This window comes from Balaenoptera acutorostrata, chromosome 12 (assembly GCF_949987535.1).
Source record: "Balaenoptera acutorostrata chromosome 12, mBalAcu1.1, whole genome shotgun sequence".
NCBI classification, from domain to species: Eukaryota; Metazoa; Chordata; class Mammalia; order Artiodactyla; family Balaenopteridae; genus Balaenoptera; species Balaenoptera acutorostrata.
In genome coordinates, this window is record NC_080075.1 from 2,958,777 (window position 1) to 2,974,799 (window position 16,023).

Here is a 16,023-nt window from a genome sequence, read left to right on the forward strand (position 1 = left end):
GTCCAGGTAGCCTGGGTGGCAGAGTTCAGGGGCGTCCAGGTAGCCTGGGTGGCAGAGTTCAGGGGCGTCCAGGTAGCCTGGGTGGCAGAGTTCAGGGGCGTCCAGGTAGCCTGGGTGGCAGAGTTCAGGGGTGTCCAGGTAGCCTGGGTGGCAGAGTTCAGGGGTGTCCAGGTAGCCTGGCTTGCTCTGCCCGTTTTTAAGCGCGTGGCCCATGCAGTTGCGGCGTTGGATTGGCACCGCCTGGCGCGGGCCCTGCCGTTTCTAACCAGCGGTCCCGCCTCACAGACCGGATCCGGGGTGCCGGGCTCCCCATGGAGAGCGCCATCCTGCACGGGAAGCTGGAGCGGCACGAGGAGGCCCTGCACATCCTGGTCCACGAGCTGGCCGACTTCCCGGCGGCGGAGGACTACTGCCTGTGGCGCTCCGAGGGCCGCGACCCACCCGCCCGCCAGCGGCTCTTCCACCTGCTGCTGGCCATGTACCTGGGCCCCGGCCCCTCTGCACCCCAGCTGGCCGTGGCCGCCGTGGACCTCCTGAACCGCCATGCCGCCGAGTTCGACGCGGCCCGGGTCCTGCAGCTGCTGCCGGGCACGTGGTCGGTGCAGCTGCTCTGCCCGTTCCTGACGGGGGCCGTGAGGGACAGCGTCCACGCCCGGAGGACCACTCAGGTGGCTGTGGGCCTGGCCAAGTCCGAAAACTTGATCTACAAATACGACAAGGTGAGAACCCGGCCCTCTTGGGCGAGACGTGTGATTTGAGGTCGGTTTTACCCGTGGAAAAATAGTCCTTGTCCGTTTTTTCTCTGTAACTTCAACACACAGGATTTCTTCACACAGACACAGGTGTGCGAGCCCAGGCGGGAGCCGGGCCGGCAGGTGTACGGTTGGGGCAGCTTCCGGCCCCTTTTAGACACTGACGGTCCCGAGAGCCGCGCTCCGGGCCCTGGTCCACGCTGCACGTCACGGTGTCACTGCATCCGCACCGCGCTTCCAGGCAGAATTGCCTCCCCGTCACAGAAGGGGGGCAGGGGCACCGGGAGGTGACACAGGACACAGAGGAGCCCGGGTGTGGACCGCAGGCCGGTTCAGAGCTCCACGTTCCGGGTCCCCATCTCTGTCTCGTGGGCTTGCTGTGACTAATAATAAGAAATCCCACAGGCCGGGGGCTCAGACGACACACATCCAGTTCTCACCGTCTGGGGGCTGGGAGCCCGAGATCCAGGCGCCGACAGATTCGGGGCCCCGTGAGGCCCCCTTCTCACTGAGCTCGCGGGGCCGGGAGCCAGCGCTGGTCTCTTCCTCCTCCATAAGGGCCCTGAGGCCATCCTGGGGGCCCCGCCTCCAAACACCATCCCACTGGGGGTCAGGGCCTCGACATTTGCTGAGAGAGACGGGCATTCGGTCCATAACACCCCCAAGCTCATCCGGAGGAGGCTTCTCTCTGGTGAGGCCCAGACGCCCCGCAGCCAGCAGGGTGTCCTTCCAGAGCGGGAATCCGCCGTGTTCCTCCCGCTGGGAAGCCTGCATCGACTCCCCAGTGGAGAAGCCGAGGCCGGGAAGATTCAGCCTCCCTCCTCTGGCCCGTCCCTGCCCGTCCCAGGGTGCTCAGAACCTCCCAGTGGACTTGCCGTTTCGTACGTACGGCCTTTGAAGCCACCGTTGCCTCTGCCTGAGACAGCTCACCTCTTCCTTTTGTGCCTGGTGAACGCCTGCCTACTCGAAACCCCGCCTAAGTCTTTCCTTTGTGAAACCGTCCCATCCCTCTAAGCAGACGGGCGCCCCGTGGGCCGACTCACGTGCTGCATCCGTAGCTGTCCCCTCCCCTGTGAGGCTTTGGGTTCTCTGAGGGCAGGAACTTCCTTTACTTATTTCGGTACTCCTGAGCCAACCTGGCATCTTGAAGGCATTGAATGTTTGTTGAATGACTAAAGATACTAATGAGTAGGGCGAATTCACTAAGCCGTCACTCCGTCCTGCCACTAGGCTGACTTGCCGGGCTGATTCACGCGAATTGTGCAGAAAGGCTTTTAGCTTGCAGAACTCAAGTCCTGTTTATCAGACAAGAAATAATAAAGTTCTGTTAGTTACATTTAAAGAAAGGAAATGACATTTCCTGGGACCGGTCAGGAACGTGCCACGGATCGACCCCATGGCTTTGACCCAGTTTCTTATTTGGGCCTTAACTTTTCTTGTTTGCAAACGAGGGGAGCAGGGGATTAGATAGCTTTCATGGTCTTGTCAGCTCTAACGCCCCATGATTCTGTAATAGGCCTTGCTTGAATAGATCAGAGCTCAGAGAATGTTTGAAAGAAGATCTTGGGGAGAAATTCCTCCGCCAGACAAGCAGCAATTACTTTTGTAAAATAAGAAGGCAGTTTCGTAGCTTTTTTGACTTGTCCAGTTCCGAGGATGTGTTTGTTTATTTTCACCGCTGATACTCTGTTTCGAGAAACTGATATTAAAGCTGTCCTCACCAGTGATAATAACAACCCGTGGGGTAATGCGTGTCAGCTCTGAAAACCGGTGTCACTTATGTCACAGGCGTCCCTGCCTTTGTTTCTTTTTGCAGATGAAGCTGAAAGGAAGCTCAGTTCGGCTCTCAGACAAAAAGCTTTGCCAGATGTGTCAAAACCCCTTTTGCGAGCCCGTGTTTGTTAGGTATCCGAACGGTGGTCTCGTCCACACCCACTGTGCGGCCAGCAGGCACACGAACCCCAGCTCCCCCAGCCCCGGGGCTCGGACTTGAAGAGGCTGGGCCGAGGGCTCCTTACCAAGCCGGCCGGGTGCACAGAGCAGGAGGCCGCGTCAGCCGTCATCAGGTGCTGGGGGGGCTTCAGTCCGTGGGAAATGGGATGCGGCCGACCTCCTGCATCGGATGGAAATGGATAATCCCCAATATAGAGACATGCCAGATTCACCCGTCCAGGGACATCGCCACCCAAAACAGATGTCTGCTCTGAAAGGAAATAAGCCTTCCTGTGCCACCCGGACAAACCGGACCCCGCACCCCGAGCCCCGATCTGTAGACACGTATTTGCACTGGAAACGTTTGCTCCGGTGGCACGGAGGGGACCGCGTCCTGGCGGGCGAGCGGCCAGGGCGCAGAGCTCTCCATCCTCCCCGCCTGGCCACCGGTCACCCTGCGGGCTCTGCCTTTGCCCTGAGGGACAGCTGACCTCAGGGAGGTATCTTTGTTCCTTCCCACTTCCCATCTGGCTTCCAGCCCCTAAAGATCTGCCTGGCTACCCAGGCCCTCCCTTTGGGGTAAGTGCATTCGCTCCTGGCTGCCTCGCAAGGGGAGGCCCCGAGAAGCTGTGGACATGCCAGGAGGAGCCGCTCGCAGGTCTGGAGCCGGCGGCGGGGGCAGGGCACACGTCGCATCGCCCGCCGGTTTGTAACTCCATGATTAACATGTTCAATTAGAACTTTTAATTTGGCGTTATAGCCTCTCTGTGATTTTTCTCTCTTTTGGAAATTCACCTCCGTCATGTTCATTAGGGATGTTTTTCTTTGTTACCCCCCATTGATTCCTCGAGAAATGAAAAGGGAAAGGTCGTGAGCACAAGCCAAGCGTGTTTTCCGGGGCGGCTGGTGGTCACCTCCACGCTGGCCAGGGCGGGCCGTGGGCGACGGCTGCCCTGCGCGACGGGGGTGTCACCCCTCCCGAGGGAGCGCCGCCCCCAGAGGAAGTCCAGGCAGGCTGCCTTACCTCTAGCACTTTACACGCCTGCCCTGCGGCTTCCTGGACACACGGGACAGACACCTCCCGCATCACAGACCCCGCGTCCATTCCGCGTCTCTGCCCAGCATCGCGGAGAAGCTGACGCTGTCGTTACTTCACTGCCCTCTCCTGAATTTCTTCCCGGTGATTATCGACTCTATCAGGGACTAAGAAGAAAGATGCCGTGACGCCTGGCAAACGTGCGTCGGCTCGTGCGTGTGACGAGGGGACCCCGGGACCCGGCCCCTCTCCTTCATCCCAGGCCTTAACAGACAGGGTGGAGAGCTCGTCCTCCCTGCTGTGAAAACGCTTTCTGTACTATCACGGTCACTGTTCTCTCTCCTCTTGTGATTCCAAGGGGGTCCAGAAACTCTTCCCTACGGTGTCTCGATTTCTGAAGAATAAATGATGAAGGAGTTCTTGCAGCTCAGCCGTGTGCTGTGTAAGCTGGTGTGAATGAATGCCCAGTCACGAGTCTTCACCCTGCCGATGGCTGTGAAGGAACGGCCGTGTGCCTGGGGACGTTACCATCACGACTCGTGGGTTTGGGGTTATCCCTCAGAGAACAAGTGGCTAGGACACAGAAAACTGCACCTGTAAAAGCACTGTTTCTCTCCACGAGATGGGTACAATCCTGGAAAAGCCTTCGGATTGTTCCTTTCTCACTTGGGGGCACTGGTCTCTCTTTGCTCTGAACACTGATCAGTATTTTGAAATGTTTGTTAGCCTTTAGAATAATGGGAACTGAAGTCGAGCAGTTTTCTATCTCTACTCTAGAATCCGCTAATGCAGCAGAATTCTCTGACCCTGTGCAGGATTGTTAAAAACCTTGCCTTTCTCTAACTCCCACAAGGCCCTTTTCTCAAATCATATTTTTAAAAGAAATACGTGGTTCTTTCTAAAGACCTGCTCTCTTGTGATTGTGCCACTGGTTAGAGGAATTGGAACCATCACTTGGCCCTTGTCCCCCTGGGTCGGTTCGATGTCACCATCCTAGTTAAAATAGCATGAACTGGACTCAGCTGACATTAGTATTCTCTGGGCAAGACTCTTCAATTTCATGAGCTGGTTTTCTGCTGTCGCTTATCAGGTATCCGTGTGGGAGTGGCACGTGGGCTATGGAGCCTTGAGCCCGCGCTCAGAGCTGGAAGGCCCCGGGCCTGAGCCCCGGATGTGCTTGTGGTGGGGCTCCAGGGGCCCTGGGTACCACCCTTGAGTCACTGCCTGTCACACAGCCAGGGTAACCTGGGCTTCCCCCTCGCCCGCCTATGGAAACCTGGTCCTTTCAACTTTACCCTCTGCCCCTGGTTGGATCCCAAATACACAAGATGTACAAATGTAAACTTGTTGATTTTATTAAAGTTCTTTTAATTCTTTGTCCCTCCTGTAATTGTTTTTTTTTTTTAAGAATTTCAGTTTATTTATTTATTTTTGGCTGTGTTGGGTCTTCGTTTCTGCGCGAGGGCTTTCTCTAGTTGCGGCAAGCGGGGGCCACTCTTCATCGCGGTGCGCGGGCTTCTCACTGTCGCGGCCTCTCTTGTTGCGGAGCACAGGCTCCAGACGCGCAGGCTCAGTAGTTGTGACACACAGGCTTAGTTGCTCCGCGGCATGTGGAATCTTCCCAGACCAGGGCTCGAACCCGTGTCCCCTGCATTGGCGGGCAGATTCTCAACCACTGCGCCACCAGGGAAGCCCCTTGTAATTGTTTTTTAAATAAAAGTTATCTTGGTGACGTGATGGTTTCCGCTGGCAGGGCACCTAGCCCAAGGGGCCTTAGAACTTAGTCATCTGCCCTGGTGGTGCCTTCCCGCTCCTGCAAGGACTTGCATTGGTCGCTCCTCAAATCCTTTGGTGTTGCTTCACTACATTTTAAACAATGCACTTCTGACTACCTCCTGCATAATCTTAAGGTGCTCCTGGATGTATGTGGCCTTCAGATTAATCCTGCTCTGCGGAGTTTAACGAAGGAGCTCTCCGGTTACTTCTCCGATATTTCACCTTTTAGCCACATGCTCCCAAGGAAGCCTGCTGCCCTTGGATTTGTAGCCCCGAATATATTCAGGGAATAGAACTTTGTTTAAATCTCACCTTTTAAATGTGAATTCATCCCTTAGAACCCCGTTCACAGCAGGCCTTTGAGAAATCCTGCCAGGTGAATGTCATAGCCCTCTTTCGTGTTCTTTCTTTCCTTGTGGGTACTGCACTAGCCCGAGGATGGGGTGTGCACACAGCTGAGCACCCCTGACTATTCTTAGCCCCTGCTCCATGTCAGTCGGGCTGGTCAGCTCCACGTGTGTGTGGGTGATGGGAGCCGTGAGCTGTCGTGAGTCTTCTGGATTCCAGGCTGAAGAAGCCGGGGTACAGATGGTTGGGGTGGTTTTCTTGGAGTTTGAGTCGCACCGGCTCAGAGCCGTGGTCCCCACCTGTGCTTCACTGACCACGAACAAAAGAGAAAACCAGAAGCCAGCCTGCGGTGACTGTTCAAGCGCAAAGTCCCAAAGCAACAACTACACTCCTTTTCTCCTTCCTGCACTATTGCTATTTAGGGTCGTTAGCATATTAGGAATTAAAAGGGGGGCTTAGGCAGGCAAACCTGACTGGAAGGGAAAAGGCTGTGGATTCACTGCCTGTGAGAATACGACAGGGCCGAGTGGCTGAGAGAGAACAGGAGCGTGGCTTGGTGTCCTGATGGAGGTGAAGCCCGGCACCCGACTCCGATGAACGGGCTGTGACTCGTGTTGGGAGTGATTAGATAGTAACTCATACCCCGTTTGCTCTGAGTGGGTCTGTCACCCTTAGCCTGTGAATGAGGATGTACGGGAAACTAGGCCATATGGACAGAAGGCCCTTTCGCCGCCAGAAAGCTAACTGGCTAGAGCACCGCCTACAAGCACGTTAATACCTCGTTCAGAGACAAGCACCGGGGTCGGTGACGCCCGCTCTCTGCAGCTTGCAGCTGGGGAAGGGAAACAGTTACAATTCAGCCTGCAATCCAGAGTCGTAAATTAGTGCAACAAGACATGTGGTAAGAAGGAATTAGAAAGCAACACACCCAACTCCGCAGACCACGTGTGACTTGGGAAGCAAAACGCTACCACTAGGGTGTCACTGGGCTCTGGCATCCTCCGCTGTGGCCCTGGCAGGCCACCTCCCCTCGGCCGTGGTGTCATCCATAGCCTGAGGTGGACCTGGGTGGTGGCCGAGGGCCCTCTGGGTGTTGGGCCTCAGTCCCAAGCCAGGAAATCAGGACACAGCAGTGGGATGGTCCAGCCTCGGATACCAAGTGCCGCTCTCTGGGATCTCGGGTCTCGGGGACGCACAGGAGCTCCTCTGCAGCGGCCCCACGGATGTGTCTGAGCGCCCGGGGTATCAGCTGCCAGAATCTCATTGCGTTGCTGCAATCGGCAAGAAGGTCCCTCTGTGCGGCCCACGCCCTTGCCTCCAGAGCTGTGCCTGCAGCCGTGGGAGGAGCTGGTCTGCGGCTGCCCTTTTCTTTTCTCCTTTCTTTGTAATTGATTTTTATTGGCGTATAGTTGCTCTACACTGCTGTGTTAGTTTCTGCTGTCCAGCAAAGTGAATCAGCCCTACGTGTACATATATCCCCTCTTGGATCGCCTTCCCAGTCAGGTCACCGCAGAACACTGAGCAGAGTTCCCTGTGGTTCTTGAACCTCTCTTTACACAAACCTCTAACATCTTTCAGGGAGGGAAGGAGATATGCCCGTCCCCAGGGCCCTGGTCCTGCCCCTGCTTAGGTGATTGGTCCTGCTATTATGGCTCAGTTCCTGCCTTCAGGTAGGTCACATAGCGTGCGCGTGTGTGTGTACGTGCGTGTGTGCGCCTGCGTGTATGTGCAAGCATGTGGATGTGTGCGTGCATATGTGCACGTGTGTGGGGGTCTGGGATGGTGAGGACTGCCGTCCACCACTTCTTCCAACATGCTAATCAGGGAAGCAGGGAGTTAGACCAGCCCCTGTTTCCTGCCGCCCGGCTTCTTTGTCTGCTGCTGGGAGGAGTCGGGTGCTGTTCCCACACCTGCACTCAGACCTGTGTGGCGGGTCACCTGCACCAAGGGTTCCCTAATTGCAGGTGGGCAGCTGGCTGTCCCGGCACGTGGCACGTGTGAGCCCCCGTAACCCAGCATCACCTCTGCTCCTCTGACCGTAATTTCATGCAACCACGTGCTGGAAACGTGCAGGGGCTGTGTCACCCTCCCGTTTGTGCTCGGTGTAATTTACTGGTGTAATTTCCAGGTATCCGGTGTTTGTACAAATACTAGAAAATACGCTGCTTTGTAGCAGCTGACAGAGAAGCGCAGCCATTCCCAACCCGCCTCGGCCGTGCCAGGGTGCACACCCACCGGGCCAGGAGCTGAGGGGCTAAAAGACTCACCTTACCAAGAGCTGTACGCAAGGTGCTCAGGGGGTGGTCTTCCTTTTTCAATCCATGCATTCATTTATTCATATATTCATTCATTCATTCATTCCACAAGTATATATTGGAAGATGCTCCGTGCCAGACATCGTGCTCTGTTCTGCAGAAAAACTGGTGAGAGACACATCTGGTCTCAGCCCTGCTGGAGGTAATGACAGCCCCGGGGGACAAATGCCGGAGGACGCAGTGCCGGTGGACCAGATGCACGGAGTTGGAGGGAGAGTGCTGCAGTCAGGGTGGGGGGTGAGCGGGCTTATGGCCCCGTGGGGATGGAGAGAAAGAGGATCCAATGACTCTGCAGCCCGGGAAGGTGGCAGGGGACAGTGACAGATGAGGCTGGAGGCTGAGGCTTCATCCCGGTTCTGGGCGGAAGAGGAACACGGGTGTCTGTGCTGTAGAGAGACCAGCAGTCCCCCCATCAGGGGCAGCCTCAGCCAACGTGTCCATCTGGTATTGGATCCATACATCTTGGTCTTTACATGGTTTTTAATTATATGGGAAAGGACTCCCGCCCCCCAAAAAAGAAACAGAATGTAGTGGCCAGTTTATTTGGAGAATCCTTTGTATTAAAATATAGTACATGGAGGGCTTCCCTGGTGGTGCAGTGGTTAAGAATCCACCTGCCAATGCAGGGGACACGGGTTCGAGCCCTGGTCTGGGAAGGTCCCACATGCCGTGGAGCAACTAAGCCCGTGCGCCACAACTACTGAGCCTGCGCTCTAGAACCCGCAAGCCACAACTACTGAAGCCCGTGCGCCTAGAGCCCGTGCTCCGCAACAAGAGAAGCCACCGCCATGAGAAGCCCGTGCACCGCAACGAAGAGTAGCCCCTGCTCGCCATTAGAGAAAGCCTGCGTGCAGCAACGAAGATCCAATGCGGCCAAAAATAAAATTAATTAAATAAATAAAAATTTTAAAAAATGTTAAAAAATAAAATAAAATATAGTACATGGATAAAAAATTGGAGGTATAGTAAGGCCAACAGATCAGGAGACGATTGCCACTGAAAAGACAGTTTTTATGCTCACGGATCCCGGAGACCCTCCTCACAGGGGAGAGGGCACGCCAACCACATGGGGAAGCACCAGGGCCAGGCAGGAGAGACAGGGCAGGTCGGGGAACGTGGGTAGGAGCCTTTATTGTGGTTTCCAAGGGAAGGAGGGGGTGAGGCGGCTGGGCAGGCTTGGGGCTGGCTAGTTGGAATGATTTCCATGGGCTCTGGGCCCAGGGGCTGTCCCTGGCTGTCTGGCCCTGGCCCCGGGGGATGAGAGCAGGCGGATAGCAGCTCGGGGTGTGAGCGCCCACAGAGGAGGCGGTGGGGTGTGGGCGCTGGTTGGGCTGGTTTGTATTTGAAGGGGCGCTCGCAGGCGAGTTGTTTACTGTCTCCAGGAGCTGGCCAGTCCTGGGAGCGGCAACCTCTCTAGGCTCGGCCAGGGCCCAGACGTCAAAGCATCAGGATACAGAAAAGCAGAGACGTGGTTAATACAGATTTTCGATTAAACCACTGGGGTGGCCACATTGTGCTCTGCTTCCCAGGACAGAGACTTGAACGTGACAAGGTTAACGTACTTCTAACAGCAAGATAGGAAAGGCTGCTCAGAGTAGCACAGGGTGAGGAACAGGAGAGAGGATGGTCTGGAAACCCTTCCCAGGCCCCGCCTGCCAGACGTGTGTTGTGGTCAAAGGGTTTCTCGAGCCTGAGTGACTCAAGTTGGCTTATACTTGCCGTGAATAAGACTTTCAACCCAGATTGGTTTCTAGAGAGGTGTAAGATGCCTTTAATAGTTGTTTCTCTGTATAGCTAGTGTAGAGCACAGGGAATAATACTCAATATTTTGTAATAACCTATAAGGGAAGAGAATCTGAAGAAGAATGTATAATATATATATATTCTGACTATAACTGAATTGCTGTGCTGTACACCTGAAACTAACATGATATTGTAAATCAACTATACTTCAATTTAAAAAAAGGAAAACATGAAAATATAGTTGTTTCTCATGCTTTTCTGTATATAATTAGTGAATATATATGAATTGGCCGAAGCCTTTGCAGCACTGTCAAGCTCTTGAATAATTAACGTCTCCTCCATCAAACGGCTGTGGGCTTTCTCTCCCGGGCTCCTTCATGTCCCAATTCATAATCCAGCCTTGGCCCAGCCTGTTGGCGGACGACCCGTTGGTGACTGCTGAGAAGAGCTTCACAACCTACCTTAAGAGTTTCCCGAGTTTTTGGTAACTCTCAAGCACAGCTGGTTAGAGAATAAATTGCCATGACCTTTCCAAAAAAACAATTTTATTATGGCATCAAAAGCCACCAATTCCACTTTCATAAGTTTATTTTAGGAAAATAATCAGCAGCTAGGTAGGAAGATTTATGTCAGGGATACTCATTACAGGATTTTTTTTTTAAATAGTGGAAAACAGAAAAAAACGAAACCAAACAGGGAGTACTGAAGTAACTTAGCTTCTGGTGCAGTCACATAATGGATGACTTCCAGCCACCAGAAATCACTTCAAAACATGAACAAAAACCCTACCAAAACACTAAGCTAAGTTGTGGGATAGTATGATCCAAATTTTGCAAAAGAAATACACATTTTTATATGTAAGTTTAAAAAACTAGAATATCTTTAATTTTCTTTATGCGTTTGGGTAAAAAACAAGTTTTCATTTCTACAAGGAGCAAATTACCTCTATAATAAAAAATCATCAGTAGATAGGATTTTTAGGGAACATTTATTCCTAAGGATGGAAAGTACTCCATTCTCTAAATCTAAACTTTAAGGTATAGCATCACCTCACGTCTAGTTAAGAACTTACCCACATCTGCTTATTGCATCATTTGAGAAGGAAAGATTCGAGGAAAACAGAGCAGGGGGTCGGGGAGTGAAGAGGATGTGGGGGAAGAAGAGGGTCTGTAGGTTCACACGAAGGTATCATGGCGATTTAGACTCTGGGGACAAAACCCCGGTGGACCCGCACACGTTGGGGAGCGTCTGAGCGGGTGCATCTCAGTGGTCCCAGGGCTCCCTGCCGGGAAAGCGGTTCCTAGCAGCCTGGACTGCCTGCTTCCTGAGAGGCCCGGCAAATCCCGTGACAATCGAAGCCTTGGGGAGACAGAGCCTCCTGCTCCCCACAGAGTTTCTCCCTTCACGCTTTGCAAGCAAATTACGCTTTGCGCTTTTCCATATGCATTTATAAAGTTATTCAGTCCTGTTTGTCTTTTATGGTGAGGTGAGTGACCCTTTCTTCATGGTTTAATAAAACATCCGAAGTCTTCATGACACCACAGCAAAGCACCGCAAGGAGGGGAGACTGCAGCAGCATTTCAATGAGGGAGGAAATGAGAAATGAGTCCCCAAAGGACACTTAATAAGGAACAGCAAACCTGTCTTTTCAAAAATGCTTCTGGAAATGAGCTTGGCTGTTTTTTTCCGGCTGGATGGTTGGCAAAGGGACAGCAACTGCCAGAGGCAGCAGGAGAGAGCGCTGGGGAGCTGGAACACGCAGATCCCTGCAAGGGACCGGCCTTATTACCCCGGCCTTGGGGATGGTCAGACGCTTACCTGGACACCTCCAGGCTGAGCTGGCATATCAGCACCCTCGGATTCCTGGTTGCGGAAGGTACCGTTCTGGTCACACCTGTGCGTTTCTCATACAGGTGAGTTCTTTCTGTTCCTATCACACTAAGTAGGAAAAATCCCTCTGTGCTGCAGCCCCTCCCTCGTTCTCTCTGAGCCAGGTGCTCGGGCACCTCTCCTATTCTTAGATCACCTCGTCCCCGGCTCCTCCAGGAGAAAAGGGCAGAGGGCGGAAGGTAAACCAAGACTGTCTGCTACAGTGCCCTCGCGCGCCCGCCCCAAATAACGTGCGCACACGCGCACACACCATGCTATTGTGTTCCAACATCCTTTTATTCTTACACAATCCAGATGTAACCACCCCTAGGGTCCCCAGCCCTGTTTTCTTGAGCTGCTCAATCGCCATGGCCTGGCCCCGGCCCCCATCTCTGCAGGTCCACCTTGCCATCAGCCACCGGTCTGCACCTTCCAATAGGCGAAGCTTTGAAAGTATACTCTTTCCTTTAACATAATCAAATTCTTGGCAGACTCCGTCTCAATCGCTGTTGATTGTGGTTTTAAATTATAAATTTTGTATCTTGGCAAAAGTCATCTCTTAGTGGCTGCAAATTTTCAAACACCTTTTGTGCCTAAAAGGTTAAATGTGGCAACTCTCTTCTCGGCCCAGTCATCAACGCACATGCAATTTCTGTGTCTGGACGCACATCCCCAGGCGCTGGGGGCTAGAGGCAAAGAGAGAGGCACCATCTTGGGTTGATTGTGTTTATTTTACATCGAGAAGAGGCTCGGTTATGAAATTTGCACTTAGGACTTAAGAATGTCTGTGTGTGCGAAGATCGCTCACTTTTCAAAATCGTGCAGTCTTGGCAGAAACTGCTGGGAGTCCCCCAGCTCCTCCTCTCCTTCTGTGCTGAGAGAGCCTTGACTGGACACGTGGGCCCCTGACTAGGGACTCAGTCTCCCAGCCTCCTTTGCAGCCGGCGTGATCATGTGACATCTCCCAGCCTCCTTTGCAGCCGGCATGATCACGTGACTCATCCCCCAGCCTCCTTTGCAGCTGGCGTGATCATGTGACTCATCCCTCAGCCTCCTTTGCAGCCTGTGTGATCATGTGACATCTCCCAGCCTCCTTTGCAGCCGGCATGATCACGTGACTCATCCCCCAGCCTCCTTTGCAGCTGGTGTGATCATGTGACTCATCCCTCAGCCTCCTTTGCAGCCGGCGTGATCATGTGACTGGGCTCTGGACCAGGGAAGACCAGGGGAGTGTGGATGTGCCTTATCCCACCCTCCTGCGCACTCTCGCCTCCTGAGGAGCCAGGACACAGACCTGGCTGCGGCCTGCACTGACCCCAGAGGTGAGGACGAGGCCCCAGGGACAATGCACACCGAGATGGGCGGAGCCTGAGTCCCGAACGAGCCGGTGGGCAGGGAGCCCACCTCACAGCTGGACTTCCGTGAGAGTGGGCGGGGTTACTTTTTAAGGTTAGCGCTGGGGGGTCTGTTCCAGCAGCTCTGCCCATTTCCCCTAGCCCACTGCCTCCCTCCCGGCCTCCCTCCCGCCTGCATCCCTGCATTCCCGGCTCCGCCACCCAGCTGTCTGCGGCCCTTAGAACCACCGAGAACAGTGGGGTGTGACCTCAGGCTGTCTCTCCAGCCTGGGAGTAGGGTGGCACTACCCACCCATCCCTGCCCCTAGCAGCCCAGGGGGGCTGACTCACAGCCCTGGGAGCGTTTTGAGCGGAATGAAGTGGTCATTTCAGGCCACCGAGTCCATGCTCCTGGCTTCAGTAGCTGTTGTGTTCTTGTCAGCCGACCCTGAAATCTTACAAGCACATGAAGACAAGGAAAGGACAGGACAGCCAGTTTCTGAAACACGTTTTTACCCTTGCCCCAAGCAGACAAAGCTGGGACGTAAGCAGGTTGACAACACGACTCTAGCGATTACTGCCCCGGTATATCCAGCCCAGGCGTGGGATTAGGTCCTCATATACATTATGTCATGTGTTCCTCTCGGGGGCCTCTGGCTGGGAGTGTCTCCCTCATTTAGGAGGCCAGGAAGCTGGACACAGAATCACTTGCTGGAGGCAAGGCTGCTGACTGCGTGAACAAGGGGAGCACAGCAACGTTGGAAATACTTCACATGGCAGATTTTTAGTCCCAGAGAAAGCGTGTCCTGTTAATCATGTCAGGGGAAACTACGCCGGGGCTCAGAGTAGCCAAGTAGGAATTGATCTAGACTTTGCTCTTCATCTTGGTTGTCAGAATGTCCTAGAGAACCTTTGCCTTTATTTCACCCCAACAGCAGGGGGCCGAGATTCATGACGACGAGGTAGTGGATTTCCCCGGGTGGTGAGGATTAGGGTGACACTTCTGAGACTTACCGTGTCTCGTTTTCTGAGGCAAGGCTCTCCCACGGGCCGTCACCACCACAGTCACTGCCCAGGACCCCACAGAAACAATTCAGCTCCCAGGGTTTGGGGGAAGTCCAGGGCCAGAGAGAAGATGAAAACATAATACAGAGAAGCAGTGGTCGCCCTGCAGGCATCAGGGAAGGAGACAAGAACTTGCTATTTATGTAGTATTTTAAGAAGTTCCTTGAAGGCCCAGCGAGGCTGGAGAGAATCAGGAAGTCAGCAGAGTGAAAGTCAGAGGTGAAACTAAGTGGCTGGAATTATCTAGCAGGGTGGGGAGTTTTTAAAAATGTGGGCGCCCTGTTGTGACCCTCACACTGCTGAATCTGCCCTTTAGTCATTGCAGCTCGGCTAGTGGCTTACAGGTTCTGGACTAGACTTCCCGAAGTGGGTGTATCTCAGGAGGTGTCCGACCCCAGATTCCTGGTGTACTAGTCGTGGCTCTGGCGCTAATTTTGGCAAGAAACACAGTCTTATACACTGAAAGAGCAGTAATACTTTACTTAAAATATATACAAAATTATTACTTTGAAACATATATATTACTATCCAACATACATCATGTAACACTGCTTGATGTAAATTTTGGTACCTTCATTCGTTCAGTTTTGGATTTCTCTTTTACACGAGGCTCCTGAAGAACGTTCATTTAAGAATGCCCACCGGAGGGGAGGTGCCCAGAGGCCTGGTCCCCGTGGTGGTCTGGCTGTGCTCTTGGACACCACTGAGACTGTGCAACTCTGCCTCGCGGGGGGCACTCGGGACACAGAAGTGAGGGGACCCACCTCAATCAATCACATGCCATTGACCATCTTCAACCAATCTCTATCTCTCTCCTCTCTCATCTGTCTCCCTCTCCTCTCTCTGTCTCCCTCACTCTAGGTATACAACGGTCTGGGGGGTCTGGGCCTGGGTGTAAAAGGAGGGTGAAGTTGGTGAGAAAAAGTGCCGATTATTTTCTGGAAAAGCCCTCGTCTGGACTTAGGTTAATGTGAATTATGTTATCCTTTTTTTTTGCTTCTGTCACAGGAGGAAAGCATGGGAATGGGGAGCTGGTCTCTTCATACAACCTTGGAAAGGAAATGAGAAGAAAAACACAAAGGGGAGCGTCTGTGCTTGAGTTACAGTTATCCTGAGATAAATCAGACATCTGCCTTTGGGCCCAGCCTGTGCGTGACTCATCACCATCCCCTACAGTGCCTTGCATCTCGTAGGCACTTAATAAATGCTCACTGCATGGATGGATAAACGAAGGCAGGGGATCTGGTGACTACAAGTGGAAAACATGCACATGGCAGGGACCTCGGCAGGGATGTGGGAGACCCTCTAGGCCTGCTTCCTCGCTTAGCAGATGGGGAAACCGAGGCCCAGAGAAGTGGGGGTGAAACGAGCAAGGTCACGTGACTAGTTCCTGATGGAGTTAGACTTAGAACCATATTTTCTAAATTTATCCTTAAATTTCCCACTCTCTTCAGATCTGAAGCTGTAAAGAGAGCTCCGTGGACTCAACCGTGTGCCCTGACCTCAGGAAAGTCACCCCCACCATCAGAAGCTCCCAGTGGTAAAGGGGGCCCTGGGTGTAGAGGCTGGGTGTACGAGACAAGCAGCAGGTCCCCTCTAGGCAGCTGCCCTCCTGGGATCCCAATCCTGCCTGGGCTGGGGGACCAAGGTCCTGGGGGGGTGGCCCCGATGGCAGCGGTCAGACCCCTGCGGCCCTGAGTGAGGTAGAGGAACACAGAGGTCAGTGGGAGCGGGTCGTTGCGTCCCCGCCGCAGGTCCTGGGACGGGGTGATGCGGCAGCGTCAGCGCGTCCAGAGGAACATGTAGACAAAGCCCCCGACTGCTTCTGGGGCTGAAAGCAAGTCGCCACAAGT

The 16,023-nt window shown here is 53.7% G+C and overlaps 1 protein-coding gene across 5 annotated transcripts in view; it reads left to right on the forward strand.

Moving 5' to 3' along the window:
- Nucleotides 1-9,113, forward strand: part of TGFBRAP1 (transforming growth factor beta receptor associated protein 1) — a 51,763-nt gene extending 42,650 nt beyond the window's left edge. For 3 of the 5 annotated variants that reach the window (XM_057558066.1, XM_057558064.1, XM_057558065.1), the window contains 4 exons: nucleotides 286-719; nucleotides 7,423-7,514; nucleotides 8,212-8,301; nucleotides 8,786-9,113. In XM_057558066.1, the coding sequence (XP_057414049.1) occupies nucleotides 286-719; nucleotides 7,423-7,514; nucleotides 8,212-8,301; nucleotides 8,786-8,876 (707 nt within the window). In that variant the 3' untranslated portion in view covers nucleotides 8,877-9,113. Of the gene's footprint in view, nucleotides 1-285; nucleotides 720-2,568; nucleotides 5,097-7,422; nucleotides 7,515-8,211 lie in introns of those variants that run through there. The other 2 variants (XM_057558067.1, XM_057558068.1) reach the window with 2 other exon arrangements.
- Nucleotides 9,114-16,023: the final 6,910 nt, after the last annotated feature.